This window comes from Carassius carassius, chromosome 9 (genome assembly GCF_963082965.1).
Source record: "Carassius carassius chromosome 9, fCarCar2.1, whole genome shotgun sequence".
Classification (NCBI taxonomy): domain Eukaryota; kingdom Metazoa; phylum Chordata; class Actinopteri; order Cypriniformes; family Cyprinidae; genus Carassius; species Carassius carassius.
This window is the reverse complement of record NC_081763.1, coordinates 21,173,480-21,194,793: the sequence shown is the minus strand read 5'-3', so window position 1 is coordinate 21,194,793 and position 21,314 is coordinate 21,173,480. Positions and strand designations below refer to the sequence as shown.

Sequence of the window (21,314 nt, the reverse complement as noted above, 5' to 3'; positions counted from 1 at the left end):
TAAATAGGATAAACAAAATAACTAAAGCATATCACCTGGTGGTGATATATGCTTATTTTATTAACTTATTTTATTACATGGCTTGGTTGAATTCCAATGTGGAATGCGGTCTGTTATAACCAACAGACCGCTGTGCGGAGTATAACAGACTGTTGCCATGAAAAACAGAGCGTTGCTATGGACTCACAGCGGACTATTTTCTTTAGCGGAAGCAATACAATCGGGTTTAACAATCGGGGGAGAGGGAGAGGGATCGCTTCAGAACTCCTGACCTGATATTTAGATACTATATTTCAATAAATATATTTGTTTGACAGGGAAGCTGTGTGCAAACAGAAATATATATTATTTTTCAAAAATAAAAAAAAGCATCCCAGAAAAAAGGGCACTTTCTCTCCAGGAATAAAATGGGCAGGTGCTCAAGCCCCCTTTCATGTCTATGTGTGCACGTGCCTGCTTACTCTGATAACATAAGATACTGGTACTGTTGTGTGTCATCTGCTGAGCTAATCTCATGTCCTCTGACACAACATTGGGACTGGTATGTGGAACAGCATGGCAGAAGCGAAGTGTCTACTTGTCTGACAGAGCATGCTGCTGTAATAGACTGACAAAGCAGATGTTCTACAATAAAAAGTGTTTGGTCTTTAAGGATGCTCTTGTTTACTGCTCCACGCTTTGCTCCCTGTTCTTGATCTGAGTACTTTTCTCAGATTTTTCTCAGATTTGAACTTTCAGCAAATCAGCACAGTGCTCAAAGAACACATTTTTGGCACAAACACTAAACTCAAACCTTTTCGGGACTGGAATAATACTACAAAATGAAGACTCTTTGGCTCTTACTGCCAGCAGCTTACATTCTGGAGCAATGATGATGTTGTGATGCAATGATGTTGAGGCCATTCAGATTATCCCATACAGTCAAAATCAAATATATAGTATTTACGTTTTTGATATTTGATAGTGAAGTCATTTTATGTACAGTATATTACAAATTCTATTCTGATCATAAAATTTGAGGAACATAAAGCTAGTCAGTTACATCACTAGATGATTAAAGGTTGCCATTTATGGAGCACTCTGCAATTTTAGGCTTCAGGTGGTTGTTATCCTTGCTGATACAAACAAAAAGAAATGGTAATATTGGTCTGTTTCTGTGGTTTTAGTTTGGTTTTGGGCACTTGATGGTCAGGTGAGAAACCATTTGGCCGACCAGCTAAACCAGCATACGGGAAATCATATGAAGGACCAGTTAAATCAGTATACATCAGCTAGGCCAGACTGGGAAACCAGTTTAACTTCCATACGCAACCTAGGTTAAGCTGGAATACCAGTTAAATCATCTTACAGAAGCTAGGTTAAGATTGGAGTCAAGTCAAATCTGAATGCACCAGCTACAGTATGCCTGGCACAGAGATCAGCTAAACCAGAAAGACTAAGCTGAGAGACCAGTTTAATCAGCCATCATATACCAGCTAAACTGAGATTGGAGACCAGTTAAATCCACATACACTGGCAAGGCCAGGCTCAGAGACCAGATAAACCAGTTAAACTAGGCTGGGAAATCATTTAAACCAACATAACCAAGCAAGGCCAGGCACAGGGACCAGTTAAAGTAGCATACACCAGCTAGACCAGGTTCAAAGGCCAGTCTAAACCAGTTAGACAAGGCTTGGAGACCGGTTAAATTAGCATACACCAGATAGGTCAGGCTCAAGAGACAAACTAAACCAGTTAGACTAGGTTGGGAGACCAGGTAAACTAGGCATACACCAGCTAGGACAGGTTCAGTGACCAGTCTAAACCAGTCAGGATAGGCTAGGAGACCAGATAAACCAGCATTCACCAGTTAGGCTAGGTTTAGAGTCCAGTCTAAACCAGTTAGACTAGGCTGTGGGAGTTCAGTTTAACCAGCATACACCAGCTAGGCTAGTTTAGTGACCAGTCTTAACCAGTTAGACTAGGCTGGGAGACCAGCTAAACCTTTTAACCCAGCTAATATCAGAAAACACATTTTTTCTTTCATCAGGGATATGTGTATAGTATGTTAACCGAGGCTGCTATGTTGAATATGTTCCTCTGAGGACCTCTTTAAGGAGATCATTGCAGTGGTTTGCAAAATGTACTACGCATGCCACAGTGTGCTTTTAACTGAGTAAACATTCATCACATAGTGCAAGCCTACACAGATATCTGCTCGTTACCTCCATGGCAAACCCACACAATCCTTATGCAGAGATAGAGCGCTGGATCTCAGTAGTTTAGAGCTGATGCATGCTGGGAATGCAGCCTCTGTAATTTGGGAATGATCAATGAGGCTTCTCTAGCCGTGGCAGCAGTGCTGTGGGAAATAGATTAGCTATCAGTGTACGAGGAGAGGCAGACTCACCTGTGGGGCTGTGGATCCCTTGAGGAGACAGCTCTGCACTAACACTCTTGGCCAATGGTTCTTGAGAAATGAACCTTCGTGCATGCTAACATGCCATTATGAGGAGTGTTTGGAGGGTTTGTTTGATTTTGTGTAGTGCCACAGGGACTTGACAGAAAAATAAGTGGGTATGTAAGAAGCTTTTTCTCAGAATGTGTTTTAATCTGCCCTGTTTTGCGAGCTTGTTTGTGTGTGTTGAAAGTAAGAGTGTTGAGGGGATTGTGTGGGTGCGCTGCACTAATTTTTGTGCACATGTGTAGGAAGAGGTAGATGATGCTTGTTGCCTAGCAACTCCATTACAGCTCTACAAAAGACATGAAAAGAGAGCTGCTTTGCCTAAAATATTGCTGTACTTCTGCATAAAACAGTGTCAAAAACTGTATACACCCCAGTGGCTTCTCTTTGTACTTTAAGTAAAGAACAAAATGATTGTGGATTTGATGGAAGCTTGATATAAAACTTGTGTGTGGGTTACAGGAAGGTGAGATCCCAGAATAACCCCATGGGAAGAGCACCAGATGGTCTCCTCTGTTTTACCTGGAAGGGAAATGGCTCCACAGGAAGTTCAGGAAGCAGGAAAAAGCAGGGTCAAACTGGATCAAAAGCTGCTTACTGCTACAGAGCTTTCAAGCTGCGCTCCACCACTGAGGGGCAAACCACTGTTGACATGCTCACATTTTATCATACACGTCCTCTAATCTGAGACAAACTGTTTTGCCTTTTGTTTGGACCACAGCACAAATGAGATATTTCTGGGAGGGAGCTGAGGAGGAGGTCCCGAGGTTATGCACTGAGGAATTAAAACAACCCAAAACAAAACTCCCTTCAACTCCCCTGACAATACAGTGACAGCACAAGTTTAAAAAGAGTAAGAAACTGTTTGAGAAAGAAAAACATAGCAGAGCTACAGATTGGTGAAAGCTGAAAAAGTAAAAAAAGGTTAAGATTTTTGATATGCTTTTAAGAGCCCTTTATAAAATTTGAGAACTGGTAAACCATCTACCATAAAACAATTAAGTATTTGTAAGTGATATGGATGTAGAATTAAACTAAACAGAAATTCATATTGTACAAATTCATATTGTACATTTTTTATAGAAAGTATAGATAGATCTTAATTTTAAACCTTATTTGTTTAATGTTTCATATTTAAGAAACCTAACAAACTTCAGTTTGTAAAATGTTTTGATTTAAAAGTGTGCTGTATTTATTTCAAATAAATTCTTGTTTTGATATTCTGTTAGACTAATGTGCAAAAGATTTGGGTATGTAAGATTTCTAAATTGTCTTAGAAAGACATATCTTATGCTCACCAAGGCTGCAATTATTTGATGAAAAACACAGTAAAACAGTATTATTAAAAAATAATCACAAATGTCATTACTCCAGTCATCAGTGTCACATGATCCCTCAGAAATCTATGTAATATGCAGATTTGCTGCTCAAGAAACATTTATTATTACTCATGTTGAAAGCTATTGTGCTGCTTAACTTTTAACTTTGAGACTGTGATTATTTGATGTGTATATAAAGTAAAAAAAAAAAAAAACTATTTATTTAAAATATAAATCTTTTACACTTAACAGTAAATGTCTTTACAGGGCCAAGATTTAACTAATCACTTTCATCAGCGCTGCCAGCTCCATCGAGGCTCAAAAGTTACTATTAGCCACCTGCCGGCACCAAGCCGTGATATGAGGTTTGGATTCTACCACAATTCTGTTTGAAATGGCCATTGAGGGTGATCACAATCAGGCCAGTTCACAAGCATGAAACGGGAAAATCTCCCAAGATACTTTGACACTCGGAGCCATTCTTTCCCTGGGCTGGAATCTGTGCTTTCTCTGCCTGGTTCTGAACACTGTCACTATTCAGCTGATTGGATTGTAGGAATTGCACCTCTAACAGGATGCTTTCCTTTCCGTCTTTCTCATTCACTCTGTCTTTCTTATGAATGAACAGGGGAATGTGTTGTGTTAACACTGCAGGGCCCTGCATGTAAGATGTGTGTCGTGTAGCTTACGCTGGAGGGAGAAATGTCTTTATTAGTGTGCTAGTGCTTTTGTGTATTGTGTATCATGAAGCACAGACCTTAGCAGTCAGAGCGGATGAAGGGGTCTCATTGTGTGCATTCTGGGAACGCCCCAAAGTAATGGCTATGGAGGTGTGGACATTTTCCTGTTGCTACTACAACAAGCAGAAAACTTGATGCAGAGAAATTAACTTTGATGCTAAATTATGTAAATGGTGGATAAAACAAAGGTTTGGATGTGAAATGTTATATGAAAGAGAGTTGTTGCTAAGTTTAGCTTAACTATTGTTTGCTTTCCCAGTAGTTGCAAATAAGCTAAATAAAGCTGACAAAGAGCAATAATGGAACATTTGTAGTACATGTTGACAGTAGGGCTGCATGATTTGGGGAGAAATCAATTGTGTATTTATTTATGTAAAATGTATTTAATTTATTTAATTTATGTAAAAGTTATGCAAATAACAATAATAACAACAACCGAATCATGAAGTCTATATATATATAATTAATTTAAATAATTAATTAATTAATTTACAGCCCTCGCAATTTGATAATTACACTAAGCCATATCATGATTTCTGTTTTATTTCAATAATCTTTGCAACCCTAGTTGCTAGACATCAGTGTTCAATTTGCTGATGAATCATTTTCGTCAACAACAAAAACGTCAGTTCAGAATGACAAAAAATATGACGAAAATCTATTGACAGTTTTGTTAACAGCTAAAACAAGATGAATATGTTAGGGAGGGACAATGTGGGAAGAAATCTAGTTAAAACTTGCGTGGTAGGGAGAGTAGATGCATACATTTGAACTGTAATGCTGATCTGCCTCGCAAGACATAAGTGTGCATTACTATGTGGGAGTAAGAGAAGGGCAGACATGTGATAAATTAGAAAAAGTGAGACTACATGAAAAATAACTCATCTCGGTCCTTTTTTCTGTGTGCACACAGAAGGCACCACTTAGGACACAAGTACTGGATTCAGTTCTCGTTCATGTCTTATCGCATTTAAACTGATTAATACACACAAAAAGATGTCAAATTGTCCATTTTGGCGAGTATTCATATAAACACACTTGGTTATGGCTTAAGTAAACATAAACGGTGGTGAGAATATCGGATGTGTATCTATTGGACCTGTGTTTTCAGTCTTAAAGGGACAGCAGCCTATTTAGCTCCTGCTATCTGTGACAGACAAGTTAATCAAACAACAAAAGAAAAAGAGAACATAACTCACAGACCATGTTCTTGTTACTTTATTCAATGTGGGTTTATTTAATTTTAAGGTAAAGACCTGTTATTTGTCATAGCAGTTAAATCTATGTCTATATTCCAAAATATCATAATGTCATCATATTAACAGGTTTTCTTCAGGAACATATATTGAGTATGGAAAGGTATCATATGGAAATTTCCATCATGATATAATACCTGTCCAAAGACCACAGCAATTTCTTCATTGCATTTTTTAAGCTATACCATAAAACTACCCAAAATATTGCCTCACAATTTCATTTATTTTAACACAAATTATTTTTCATGCAGTTCAGTCTAGCTGGCATTATTATAAATCCTGAATTGAGAATAAAAAGGTCTTTGGATTCTAAAGTCTTTGAAATCCCTTTTTGTATGTAAAAACAACATTTATTAATGAGGCCCAGCTTTGAGCCACTTTGTTGTGGGTGAATGATAAAGTTATTCCAGACAGAGTACACACACTCTGTCACAGTGTATGGCTCGTGTGTACTGTTCTTATGTTTGTAAACATGGTCTGTCAGATTTAAGCCTCAGTTAATCCTATTGGTACAGTTTAAAATTAAATTAAATCACTTTATTTCTGAGGTTTAGCCGTTGATGCTGATGGAGTCCGTTTCTTTGATGCTTTTTTTAAGATCATTATTTTGGGTATTTGGTGTAACAGAATATGTTGACATGCTTTAATGTTCAGAAAACATTTTATTTTTCAAATACTGTACATAATTGTAGGTCCTATATGCCTATATTAACGTGATACCATCACTCAAAATAGCACCTTATTGTAGGGCAAACACAACTGGAAAAAATCTATAAATTCCTATGATACAGTACTACGGAGACGGCCAAGTAGAATTCTGGCAACATGAGCACAATACTTCTTTGAATCTTGAAGCCATAAAGATGTTTTTCCAGGCGTTTTCACTGTCCGTTGCAAATTCAAGAGAGCACAGCTCCAGATCTATAAGATGCATTCTTGTTGTAACACATTTCCTTGCTGTGCTTCATCTGGCATCCAGACCTCTCAATGCTTGTGACCCATCACCACTCCAATTTTTCCAACTGCATGTCTCTACAAAGCCTGTGAACAACAGAAGATGGCCTGAGCCTTTCAGTTTCCCCTCACCATTTTTTTAAATACATTTTTTGTGTGTATCGCCAAGTACTCTTCTCCCACTTCGGGCGGCCTGCAGACAGAGAGAGAGATGAGTCACAGAGAACCTTTTCCGCAACATCTCATAACATTCTTCTGTCTGGGAACAGCGGATATAAAGGATCAATCGTGGCTGGGCAGCATTCACTGTTTCTTCCATCGCTGCTGTCTCTAGTCCTGTAGTCAGCTCTTTGATTTTTCCATTAAGAGTATTAGTCTCTTTTGTCCACCCTAATTTTTTTCTACAAAGCAACAATGAAGAGCATGTCTTCTAAGTAGAGATGTCTCTGTGAGGTTAGATACCTCCTCGGGCAAAAGGAAATCAATCTTTCTCCTGTGTGCTTGTGTTGGAGTCCTCATTCAGTTCAAGTCATTTCAGGTGTGAGAACGCAGTTGTCTTTTGGAAATGCATGCAGGTTTGACCACTGTTGTTTACCTCCATTAGACTATAATAGTACATGCTGAATTTTTATTTTTTTATTTTTTTTTAAATATGAGCCCTATTTGTTGAGGGCTCATTAATTTTTACAAAGAGGCATAACTCCTTCTCTTGTCCCCAGAGCGAACATCTCTAGGCTGATATTTGTACCTCTAAATATTTTCATACAACAAAGCAACCCAGTTCTGTCTGTGCTTTGTGTCTGTCAGTGTGATGTAATATTTGTTTTCACTTTTAAGGACCAGATTTTATGTGTCATAAAAATCAGATTCTGTCAATTTTATTACGCAATTCAAACAATACCGTTTTGGCACTTGTAAATGTTACACGGCAGATCCCTAGCGCACGTGAACCGATCATCTCTACTATAGTAACAAACTCAGCTACGGTTACCCATCGCTAACATTAGCATGTTTATCGAACAGCCTTCGATACATTTCTATGTTATAACTTCCCGAAAAAAATACGCAAACATATAAAACAAACTTCTAGCGAAATACTAACAGCATCTTACTTACCAATCCAAAAGAAATGTTGCAAGTTCGGAGTCGAACCTCATTTCTTTCAAGTCCATCAGTTGTCTCCAGCGATGGAAAGCAGTGCTGATGTTTACTCTGGTTCGGCTCCTTTTCTTATCGGATTTGATTTGTGATTCCGAGCGCGGTTGTTTCCCTGTAGCGGGTGGTGGTGGTAGGGGTCTCTTGCCAAGGGCTTCAGCCATCCTTCCGCTCTCTTCCCTGAACTGAAATGAAGTAGGGGGCTGTACTTTCCACACGATTGACATCAGGTTCAAGTATGCCCACAAGCCGCGCGAGTTATTCGTGTATTGCAGGTTGGCTGGTGGTTATGTTGCCCGCATACCGCCTCCCATGGCCGATACTGGTATTACAACACCTGTCGGGCCGTGGCTAGTAATGTTAATGCTAATTAAGGTTGATATCTCTTCAGAACTATAACTTGACATTTTTTTAATGACATCATCGCCCTTATTTCTTCTCATTCTTTTGATGCATGTAGGTCATTTTTTGGATATTTTTACCTCAATTTTTACACATGGCACCTTTAATAATAAATGCTTCTTGAGCATCCAGTCAGCACATTAGAATGATTTCTGAAGGTTCACTCAAAAGCAAAGTAAATCACTATTTCCCACAATTTAAAAATGAAATAATAGGCTATCCTATTGATGTAAACAACTGAATAATTGATAAAGGATGTGAAAATAGTGTCTCTATTCTAAGTAGAATCCATGCATCTGCACTTTTCACATTGCCATTATTGGAGTCTGTTCTAGCTTATAGTAGCTTTCATCTGAAGGTCTGATTTCAGAGGCCAAAAGGTTGATAAACAAACCATCAGAGATCAAGAGCATAAAGGCAGCAGCTCACTATAGATAGAAATTCTCATCTGTAACCTTTGCGTCCTGAAATAGAAGCACCCATTTGTTTCCTCATAAACCTAGGCAGTCATTTACTAGGGACTTACTCCATCCTAGTGTTTTATTTTGTTTTATTTTAATATCAGTTCTCACCGTGCTCCGTTTGGAAATGTCAGGCCAGGCCTGAGTGGTGAAAGAGTTAAAGACAGCAGAAAAAGACAGGCAAATGTTCTCTGTCACATTGAGCAGCAGCTGCTGAAAACAGCCCTGTATTCAGACTGATTGATGTAGATTGCTGCGAGCAGCTCCATTCCAGATGAAATACTAATCTCAAATGGCATATTCTGATCCGCTTCCAAATTCCACCGCTCATATTATAAGCCCAATAGAAGCCCATTTATCAGGTGTTAAAGGTTGTATCACCTACAGACCAGTTAAATCTGTGAAATCTTAAACATGCCAAAGCCAGAGGCACTATGATGCTTGGGTGAACGGGAGCTTTGCTGGCTGGTTCATGAAAACAGGCCAGTGAGGTACTTAAAGCTGAAGCGGGTAAATTCTGTTCTTCAGGGGTCATCAAATGTGATAGCAAAAATCATGACTGTTTCAGAAAAGGTTTCCTCCTGTTCCCCCTGTTCCTCCTATTTTCTGATCAAACAGGTCCTGCCTCAAATGCATGCCATTGGTTGAGCCATTGTTGCTGTGATGAGTAATTTGGAACAATAGTACTTTTTTTTAGACAAATCAACCTAATACTTGACTCTGTGTAAGTTATGGTTGGAGTGCTTTTGCCAAAAAGTGCTTTGAGTGAAGCATGGGTGGAAGAAAGTGTGACACCAATAGTAAGTGCTCCACAGAGTCTCTTTTATGGCTGTGCTTCTGTTAGTGGAAGTGATCTAGTGAACAGCCCTTAGAGACAGGCATAGCGCTTTTCCCCGTGTCTGCTGGGAAACAAGAGAGTTTGCCATCCACGCAGCTCCATATGAATGCAAACTAAAAACTGCCATGGTGTATAACCTCAAATGACAGTATTTGCTTTTTTGGATGTGACAAGGATGCATGGGTAACTGTCAGTACTGAACAATAGTTCTGGCCCACATAGCTGAGAAGAATGATTATCCTGTTGTTCCTCCTTTCTAATTAGCATTCCCAAACTATGCAATGTTTATTTAAAAGTATAAATTTCAATCATTGATTATGCAACTACAAATAGTCCCATCCCAAGTGTTTTCATTCAGAATTTGGAAGGCAGAGCAGAGTTATAAGTTCCGAGTGTGTAATTTTCACTGCTGTTCATGCAGCTCTAGTACATACTCAGTATTCTAGTGCATACTCAAAGTTACAGTCCTAAAATAGAGATTCTTCCAATGCAAATGAGTAATTAAAGCCTTAAATCTAATGCACTGTTCTCAAACACTTATTTGTGGAAATGTTGTTACTTTTTGCTATAAAAACTGTATGTAGAACCCTTGAATCGTATAACATGCTGTGAAATGTCCTTACTCCTACAGTGTACTATTGTTGCTTTTTAATCATACTCATCCTTCTTTCCCTCTCTTCTTTTTTTAGAGTTGCTGGGTTCTGCCAAGAAGGTGAACGTCAACTTCCAGGATACTGATGGGTGAGTGGGACATATAAGGGCTTTATATGGCTCCATGTGGCAGTCTCTTGTAAACATGATCGTTCCTGCCTGACTGCCAAATATCCTCGGGATTTGCCAGAGCTCATGTGTGCTCATTGGTTTAGAAAAACCTTTATCCAAGTCTCTTTCCCTCTCTTATCCAACTCACCTCCATGTACTTTACAGAACCATACTGATCCATAACTGCTCTTTAATTTTAAGCTAATCTATGCTTAATTATTATACAGTGATTAAAAAATATTTTATTCTTTTTACAAAATATAAATTTAAAAAAAGTTTATTAGATTTTAAAGGGACAGATATACTGCTCAAAATTAAGACAATAGTATTTGAACCCTTTTTGGTTGTCAGATGTTACTACTGTACTTCTATTGCTTTTTAAAATAACGTCTTTTTGGCATGATCATTTTAGTTATCCATATACCCTGTGTTTTATATTCAGAGGTGTTTCGGTGAGATTTGACAGAAAATGTCCGTAAACATCGAAAAAAAAAAAATTAAGTTTAAACCACAGATTCCATAATTCCATAGTATACATTTAAAAATGTGGCTTAACTGTCCAAATGGTCTTTGGGACTGTACATTGCACAGCATAATTGCATGTTGATTGCTGATAAAGTCTAGCTATATTATGAGACTCTGACATATTTTGTCTCATCCAAATTGGTCCTGCTACATTCAATAACTCTTTCAGCCGCCCTTGATGTTTGTTCAGTTCTGTCCAGTGTTTCAGAGGCAGAGAGCATTGTGTTATTTGTGCCAGCGTCATCAAGAATTGAATCAGCCATTTGTTGGGCTGTGTTGTTCCACATATCATGTAGATTTTTCCCTTGGATGTTATAATGGTGTACATATTGGTTGTTAATCATGCTCTCTCCTGTATTTTTTCTTGAGTACAACACAGCTGAATAGAAGACTCTGTGTTGAGATATAATGCACAGAGCAGAAAGACACCTGGGTTGAAGCACCAATGTTTCTAGTGCTGCATGGTCAGTTATTTCTGTTGATGCAGCTCAGTAAAAACAATGCAATTAAAAAAAATAGCAGCTGCATCCGAAAGTTGTAAAATGCTGCCTTCAGAGGCAGCATTTCAAGGCAGGAAGGCATCAAGGCACGTCTGAATACAGAATTTTGTTTCAGCTTCTGTCTCCGGAGCTACCTTCCTCTGATCGAATTTTGAAGGCAGCATAGATGTATCCTTGGCTGCCTTTGGTATCCCACAATCCTGCGCATTCCATTCAATGACGGTTAAGATAAAAAAAAATTCTGACTAACTTTTTGCACATTTGATGTTATTTCTAGCAAGATCAGTATTATAATAATTAAATATTTGTTTAGCTATCAACAAAACTTGTTTCATTTTACTATCTGCCTCAGAAGCTTGTCCGAAATCAATTTCGTGAAGTGTCTTCGTGCAAAAACGCTGCCTACAAAGTCATTGCATCATAAGGCAGCAAGTCAGCTGCCTAGGCTTTCGGATGCAGCCAGCGATTCAAGCAGTTTTTATAAGTGCATCACTTATAAACATCACAGTACGTCACAGTGTTCCTGTGGCTCAAGTGGAAGAGCATTGCGTTAGCAGCGCAAGGTTGTGGGTTCGATTCCCAGGGAGCGCATGTTAGATAAAAAATGTTAGCCTGAATGCATTGTAAGTCGCTTTGGATAAATGTAGAAATATAACTCACTGATTTTTTTACAGCGGTAACCATGGAAATGCTGTATTGCTGCTGTTTCATAAGAGCCACCTGCTGTCAGAGAGTGAATTTGCTCTCTCATTCAGGCAGTCTGCTGTTTTTGTTTTGTGCAGATATATTTTATGTACTATGGTTTTACAAAACTAAAGTCAGACCATGCTCTTTTTGCTTCAAAATATCAAAATTATACAATCTAATTTAGATTAAAAACTGCATGTATGCAGCATCTTTGTTTGGACTGTGATTAAAATCCAGTGGTTACCTCTAATTTTAAATGGAAATAGCACAGGCAAAGCCTTAGTTTGTTTATATGAAGATAATTATTAGATTTTTTTTCAGTTTAGTGTTATTTGAAATATTTGAATTCCTCAAAGAAATGTCCAGTATTTTGTCCAAGCAATAATAAAAGGACACATTTTCATTTATAATTGGTCTTGAATATCATTTTGTAAAAAAAAATAAAATTAGAGAAAATCGTGTCGTGAAATCATTATCGTGAATTGCATTGCATTGTGAGTTGAGTGAGTTGTTACATCCCTAAGTGACATACTTGCACATAATTAAAACAACAAGCAAGATATTGTTATAGACGATTAATATCACACACCCCTATTATCTAGCATTACTGCACTCTAGAAAAATACTGGATTTTTTCAACCCAACTTTGGGTCAAATATGGACTAACCCAGCTTTTAGGATAAAAATTGTTTTTAGAACTTTAACCCAACAGCTGGATTGGTCCAGATTTGACTCAAAGTTGGGTTGAAACAACCCAGTATTTTTTAGTGTGGTAAACTTAAAACAAAATTTGGCTCCTAAAAGAAATTTTTAAATCCTTTTTTTGTTGTTGTTGTCTGCAGTCAGTGTGATGAGCACAACCTATTCTCCGGCCAGCAAAGGCGTTGCGGCGAAGACAGAATTTCACAGAATTTGCACCTCACACACAAAAGCACACTTGTGCACATGGTGGATGGGCAGACTGCCATTAACCCTCAATGATTCTCACCTGCGCAGATGGATGGGCAAGCATGCGCCGACGCACTCTCACACATATGCAGTCAGGCACAAATACACAAACATCATCTAATAAAACTACCCTTAAACCAATCACAGCAACACAACTGACCCAAAACTACAACATGGGTCTATGGCGTTATATGTGTGCCTCAATCCTGAGCGAGTAATTGTAAGTTTTGAGCACCGAGAACTGTATTTTGCAAGCACATTACATTATATTTTGAACAGAAATTAACAATCGCAAAAAAAATTGTGCTGACTCCTTCAACCTCTTAATTCTGTGTGAGCTCAACTCTTTAGCGTGTGTCAAGAGTTGAGCGCACACAGAGGTTGAGAGAGAGAAAGAGGGACTTTACAGGAGCGCAGAGAATAAGTTTGTGAGAGAGCACCTGAGTAAACTGCTTGAGAGGGGTTATTACTGCACGTTAATATGGATAATAGCAAACAAGCAAATACATTTATTGATCACGGAATAATTTTTTCTTTGCTCAAACGACTTTTTTTTGCGATTGTTAATTTTTGTTCAAAATATAATGTAATGTGATTGCAAATTATAGTTCTCTGTGCTCAAGACTTACAATTACTTGCTCAGGATTGAGGCACACATATAATGCCATAACTGTCCTGCTTTGAACTCAGAGATCCATAAATCAGAGCCTACATTAGTTTGCAGTAGTCTGTCAAGATGTAAAACCGGCAGAATAATTAAAAAATCTCTTCTATTGATCACTGTCACTGAACAATGGTGGCATTCATCATCACAGCTCTGCTTCATGGGTTTTAAGGAAATGAAAGCTGTAACTCTAAACCGATGAATACCTTCGCACAGCCTGTATCCTCACAAACGCCATCTAGTGTATTTACATGCACAGCCTTCCTCAGGCCGAGCTCACATTTGTATCTGCAAAATCAATGACTCGCACATTAATTCCTTCTCCATTTATTACAGAGATTAAATTATGTTGTCTGCTGAGTAGAGAATAGAGCAGCAACAGTGAAAAAATGGAGTAGAATGGATCCCTTTTTTTCTGAGATTAAACTACCACTTGGAGCGCGTGACGGTCCTTCTAGCCTTGAAATGACAGTCAGACATCAATATCACCCTCCCCTGCAATCAGAAAGTGTAAGTGACATGACATACAGCCAAGTATGGTGACTCATACTCAGAATTTGTGCTCTGCATTTAACCCATCCAAAGTGCACACACACAGCAGTGAACACACACCCAGAACAGTGGGCAGCCATTTATGCTGCGGCTCCCTGGGAGCAGTTCAGGGTTCCGTGCCTTGCTCAAGGGCACCTCAGTCATGGTATTGCCAGCCAAAGACTAGAACTCACAACCTTAGGGTTAGGAGTCAAACTCTCTAACCACTAGGCCACAACTTCCCCTTTCTTGCCTTTTCTTTTTTTTCCCATTATATCAGTGACGTGCAATTTGTCTGTCCACACCAGGTGCAACATGGCTACGCGACGCGGCAAAATCAAACAAATATCACATCCAATCAGAAGCATGTGTGAACGGACTCTCTGAAAACTCACTGCACAAGACTAAATGGATAAGATTATAATTTAATTCATAATTTTAAACTGTTTAAACATTATATTAATTCTCTTTGCTATGGAATAAGCTTGTTGGTTCTCATTGAGTTCATAGTTTTAACATACATTGTTTGCTTTCATTTATTCAGTCAACATTAAATAGAGCATATAATCAGTATGTGAGATCATCATAGCATGTATGTTCTTCCAGCCGCAGTGTTGCAGAAATAGAAACTGTTTCTAAAATAGAAATCAATGTCAGTCATCGCATGTATGTCGTGGCTGGTTAAGACAAAAACTCTGACTAACATGGAAAAGATACCTTTTATCGCATGTCACAGAGTCGTGTCATGTCTGGTTTTGACATAGTGTTAACCACAGCTTAGTGTTTAGCATACTTGTTCCACCACTCCAGCCTTGCCAGGAGCTACAAAAGTTATAAGGCTGATCTCTTAAAAAAAATCTTAAATTTAAAAAGAAAAACACATCTCTCCTTAATAAGCTGCATGATTTGAGGTATTATTATTTATGCCCATAGCATGGTGCCGTGACGTTTTTAAGAATAGAAGGATAGTAATGTTTCAAGTCAATTCAAAGTTTTAAATGATTATTATTATTATTATATTTGAGATGCATCAGGAGCACAGGAAGCAGCAGGAGCACATCATGAGGAATGTCAGGTGCTTGATGCTGCTAGGAGGATTCGGGAGTAGAATGTTCCGGTGGGTATCTGCGGGAACAAAAAAACAAAGACGCTTTAAATGGGGTGACACTAAGCACTGATTTAAAGGCTTGTTGTGACAATGTTTTAGAGAGATTTGTGAAGGCAGTGTGTCTCAGTGCCACAGGCACTCAGTGTGAAGGTCACTGGTACTGACAGCCGCACAAACACACACTCTCATTGCGATCAAAATTGAGGCCCAGCAGGGCCACAACAATATAGACGTGTTTTTGTGGATTCTGAGATAAAGTCTATTCAAAATGAGAGGAAAATTGTGACATGACTGCCATCTGCTGTGAGGCTGTGTTCACCAGGCTAATTATAATGTGATTGTCTCTATACCGCATACCATAACATCTTAAATTGACTGTGGATCATACCAGACCTGTCTGTCCATTACTTCCAGATGGATTCATTCTGAATCAAATCAAATCTGTCTCTCATGACCTGATAAACATAGGGTTGATGGACCCTGTTTGTGGGGGCTTTATCCTCCGTTTTTCATTTCAGCCCACATAAAAATCTAAGATTAATATAGCTGCCAGCCCCCTAAAAAAATACTTGTTCTTGAAGAAATAAATGATTCTTTCCGCCACAACAGTACAGTTCATTTTCAGGTGAGAAGCTGAGCCCTCCAAGACTTAAATCCTGAAACAGCCCCTACATGTTAGCTTTCATCTCCAGAATGTGTTTGTATTGAGAGTATTTCCATTTTTGGCAGTGGAGATTTTGATTCATCCCAGGATTCGAGTGTTTTGAGTCTGTTTCCTAAAATGATTCATTTAGATTAGTTCATTGATTTGTTCATTGTCTAATTACTTAGATGTAATATTTACGCTAGCAGAGGGTGAAAAGTGATCAGTTTTATGTGCTTTTAAATGAGTCGATTTGATTTGTTAAAAGACACTAAATCATTCATGACTAAAAAAAGATTCATGTTTTTTTTTTTTTGGGTGACAACAAAGCAGATACTGTTGAGCGTGTTCCTTACCTGATGAGCGTGACTTTTAATCAAGATACAAAAAGACAGTTTTATCATAATGTTTATCATAAAACAACAAAAACAGGTATCATGTCATTATTTTGTCACTACAACATGAAATGAGCAGCAGTTCTCTAATTAAACATGCAGCTTTAGCTCTGCAGATGATGCTCAATTTAAAAAAAAAAAATGAACAATGTGTGTAATGCTCAGGATTATAAACAATCTAATCTATAAACCTGCTGATTTCTTTAAAATACACCGTTTGGGCAGCTGTGACTCAATGGCAGGATTAATGATGCTGTTCTTTTATTGAATGCATTACCACGCTCAGTGAGCATTAATAAATCCTTAATTCTTCCATCTAAACCCAATCAGCTAATGACTTTTCATTTCTTGAACTGCAACTCTGCAGTTTCTTCCATGCAATTCGTCATCTTTAGACTTTTATTATACTTTGGGGAGCCTGTTGGAGCCTGTATATGCTCCCACTAAGTAAAATAATTAGAAAGAACAAAATTGCCTATCACAGCTATTCTGATGATACCCAGATTTACCTAGCCGTATCTCCAAATGATTACAGTCCAATTGACTCCCTCTGCCAATGCACTGATGAAATTAACAGTTGGATGTGCCAGACTTTTCTTCAGTTAAACAAGGAAAAAATTGAAGTCATTGCATTTGGAAACAAATTTTAAGTTTTCAAGGTGAATGCATACCTTGACTCTAGGGTTCAAACAACTAAAAATCAAGTCAGGAATCTTGGTGTGATTCTGGAGACACACCTCAGTTTCAGACTTGGAGAAACTTGTTCATGCCTTTATCACCAGCAGGCTGGACTATTATAATGGACTCCTCACCGGCCTTCCCAAAAAGACCATTAGACAGCTGCAGCTCACCCAGAATGCTGCTGCCAGGATTCTGACTAAAACCAGAAAATCTGAGCATATCACACCAGTCCTCAGGTCCTTACACTGGCTTCCAGTTACATTTAGGATTGATTTTAAAGTACTTTTACTCGTCTATAAATCACTCAATGACCTAGGACCAAAATATATTACAGATATGTTCACTAAATATAAGCCTAACAGACCACTCAGATTATTAGGATCGAGTCAGTTAGAAATACCAAGGGTTCACACAAAACAAGGGGAGTCCTCCTTTAGTTACTATGCCGCCTGCAGTTGGAATCAGCTTCCAGAAGAGATCAGATGTGCTAAAACACTAGTCACATTTAAATCTAGACTCAAAACCCATCTGTCTAGCTGTGCATTTATTGAATGAGCACTGTGCAATGTCCGAACCGATTGCACTGTATTTAATGCAACCCGAAATGATTGATGCTGATTTTTTTTTTGTGTGTGTGTGATTATTTTACTTTCTTTTATGTAAAGCACTTTGAATTACCATTGTGTATGAAATGTGCTATATAAATAAACTTGCCTTGCCTTGCCTTGCCTAAGGGTTCCTGTTATGGCTGCCAATCAATATAAAAGAAAAAAACAAAAATTAAGAGAAAGCCACACTGTGACTTTTTAAAGATTTTTTCATATGAGCAAAAATTCTGGTACATAATTTGACAACATTTTAGTTATCTTCAGTCATATTAGTTTTGGACAATAAACCTGGTTAAGGTACATTACCTTTTTTTTAAACTTTCTATTAGTCAAGAAATCATAAAACATTTATCAATATTTCCACAAAAATATTACTTAGACCAGCTGTTTTCAACATTGATAATAATAATAAGAAGAAATATTTCTTAAGCATTAAATAATCATATTAGAATGATTTCTGAAGATCTTGTGAAACTGAAGACTGGAGTAATGATGCTGAAAATGTAGCTTTACCATCACAGGAATAAATTACATTTTAAATATTTATAACAATAGAACATAATTATTTTAAATTATATTTTACAGTATTAAAGTTTTTACTATATATTTAATCAAATAAATGCAGCCTAGGTGATCATATAGGAGACTTGCTCACCTTAAAATAATATTAAAATAAAACTTACCCACCCCAAACTTTTCAGCGGTAGTGTATATTGAGAATACAGTTATGACCTCACATAACTTGTCAATAAGTTGGGTTTTGTCTTTGCAATAGTTAATAATCAGTATTAGTCAAAATTCCATATTGGTGAATCCTTATTCAATTTGGCCAGGTAGTTTAGATATATATATTTTTTATCTGGTTTCTTTTATAACTATTCTTGCCATGTCGCCAAGCAACACACAGCCACAGCAGTTTTCCAGCACCTTGGCCAATCCAAATTGAGAAAATAACATTTTGTAGGTATGGCATCCATATGTATAGCGCCCCCTGCTCTCTAATAGAGATAACAGACATCTTGTGATAATAAATCTAAAGTGTTCTCACAAGAGGCTTAATGTTCTTTCTAATCTGAGATCATTCCCACTAGAGGAGCAATGGGGGGAATCTATCACATACATCTAACTATATAATTTTTATATACAGTTATTTCACATAATTCAAATATTTAATGTGTTATTATGTATACAATATTGTTCAAAAGTTTGTTGTTGGTAATATGTTTTAAAGTTACTTATGTCACTTAAAATAAAAACAACAACAGTAAAATAGTAATGTAATTACTTCCAGTGATTTCAAAGCTGAAGCACTTTTGGACCTTTTTATGTCCCAGTTTACTTTTTAAGAATTTTTACAATTTATTCACTCTCTGTCAATATGGTGATGGTGATGACGATGGTGGTAAACAATATCTCATCAGACATGCTGCTTAGTGAATGGAGGAGTGCTGATGGTGCTTCCTTTGGAGGGAACACCTTGGGCTTTAGTAGTACCCTCATTAAGAAAAGTAGGTCAGGTGGCATGTGTGTATCTTGCCCTGTAGTGACACACTCGAGAGAAAGACATACATGCATATATGAAGAGACAGGGCTTACTTTATCTGGTCTACTAATAGAGAAAGTGCCACAAAGTGAAGAGAACAATGAATATTGTATGGGATGTGGAGCTTGGGAAAAGAGGGATGTTTGGTGGGGAGAGTGGGGTTTTCTGCCCCATCCCCCAGCATGCTCTGCTGCAGCAGCACAGTGCAAAGCTGCATGATAGTGCCAGTGAGAGAGGGAGATATGGGTCAGACAGGGATCCTGTGAGTTTAGTATTCTGCTCTTAGCTGCCTCACTCAAAGGGTTTATATTCACAACAACCAGAGCCTCACAACCGTATCCTTGGTTACTGCATATTTTATGCACCAATCACAGGGATTGAGTTGTGACAGAAAAACCAGTGAGGGTTTTTTGTCTCTGCCACTTTGAAAAAACGTCTGCACTAATGGGTAAAGAGCACAGGACCCTACTGCACTCTGGACATGCTAAATCATAATGCACTGTGGGTAAATACTAAAAAACATAAAGAATATTCATTATTTGTGACCCTGGACCACAAAACCAGTCTTAAGTCGCTAGAGTATATTTGCAGCAATAGCCAAAAAAACATTGTATGGGTCAAAATTATCGATATTTCTTTTAAAATTATTAGGATATTAAGTAAAGATCATGTTCCATGAGGATATTTTATAAATTTCCTAGTGTAAATATATTAAAACAAAATTTTTCGATTAGTAATATGCATTGCTAAGAATTCATTTGGACAACTTCAAAGGCGATTTTCTCAGTATTTTGATTTTTTGCAAGCTCAGATTGTAGATTTTCAAATAGTTGTATCCTAGCCAAATATTGTTGCAAACATTTACACTTAAGACTGGTTTTGTGGTCCAGGGTCACATGTAAGTATTTGTGCACTACCATGAACAAAAACTTTCAATATATTTATTAAAAACTAAAATAAATAAAAGTTCTTTAGTGGCAGTGATTTTCTGCATATTCTAAATAGTCTGAAATGTTTTATCTCTTTTTCAATAATAAGACAAAAAGCTGAAGCCTGGAATGTACTGTAGCTATATGAGTTTGTGTTTGGAAAGTCACAGATATTTTTGGTGCAGCATTCAAGATGGAATGATTAAATCTTGTATAGACAAACACAATCTGCTGTCTCATATATAATCACGTGTTCTTACACTGCCAGACTTTGCTATTATCAAAAACAGCTGGGCAAACATTCACACGGTGACACATGCACACTGATGAATGAGGCTGCAGTTCAAACACAGGCTCCTCGTATTAACCTCAGACGTTCAGTTCTGTGAAAGTTAATGAATGCTCTTGTAGTTCAAGTGTATGTGGCGGACAGTATTGTCTGCCAGTATAGTCTTTTGAAAAGGCAGTTGATGTGGTCTAGCTGCAGGGAGGCACAGGAATAAACTATAAATCAATAAACAATTATTAGTTATTTCTAATGATCCCATAGTCTTTTTTTTGTCATATACTGTATATATATATATATATATATATATATATATATATATCCATTTTTTGTGGCGACATTTCATAGAGGTAACAATTCTTATACAGTATAAACTGTATTTTCTATCCCCTTACCTAACTCTGCTTCTAATCCTACGCCTCACAGAAACCTTCTGCTATTTTAGATGTTCAAACCACTTCATTCTATGTCATTTATAAGCTTGTTTCCTCGTGGAAAACACAAAAGTTCCAAATTTACTGGTATTACTATACTTGTACACACAGACACTTGTTGTTTGATAACCTAATACTGATTCATACTAAAAAAAATGACTAACAGCTCCATTTACAACAGTTTTTTATTCATTCCATTCCAATGGAATTAAAATTTAAGTTGATTTTTGAATTGCATTCAAATTCAAATTACAGTTCTGCATCCTGTTTGTAACCACAATTCAAATTCACTAAAGGAATTTGCATTCTCAATTAAATTCTGACGTCCTGTTCATGTCATTTTTATGTGTTATTCAAAGATTTTCACCACTACACCACGCAGCTCTCAATGGAAATGTGGAGGTTATATCGCTGCTGCTGGAGTCTCAGGTCATAGTGGACATCAGGGACCAGAAAGGTACCAGAAAAACATCAGTGTCATTTTGTCAACTTCACATTTGTC

At 37.5% G+C, this 21,314-nt stretch overlaps 1 protein-coding gene across 12 annotated transcripts in view; it reads left to right on the top strand.

The window, feature by feature from the left end:
* LOC132149268 (caskin-1-like) overlaps positions 1-21,314 on the top strand; it is a 96,976-nt gene that overhangs the window by 49,971 nt on the left and 25,691 nt on the right. For all 12 annotated transcript variants that reach the window (XM_059558371.1, XM_059558378.1, XM_059558372.1 and 9 more), the window contains exons 2-3: positions 10,258-10,309; positions 21,172-21,269. In XM_059558371.1, the coding sequence (XP_059414354.1) occupies positions 10,258-10,309; positions 21,172-21,269 (150 nt within the window). The remainder of the gene's footprint in view (positions 1-10,257; positions 10,310-21,171; positions 21,270-21,314) is intronic.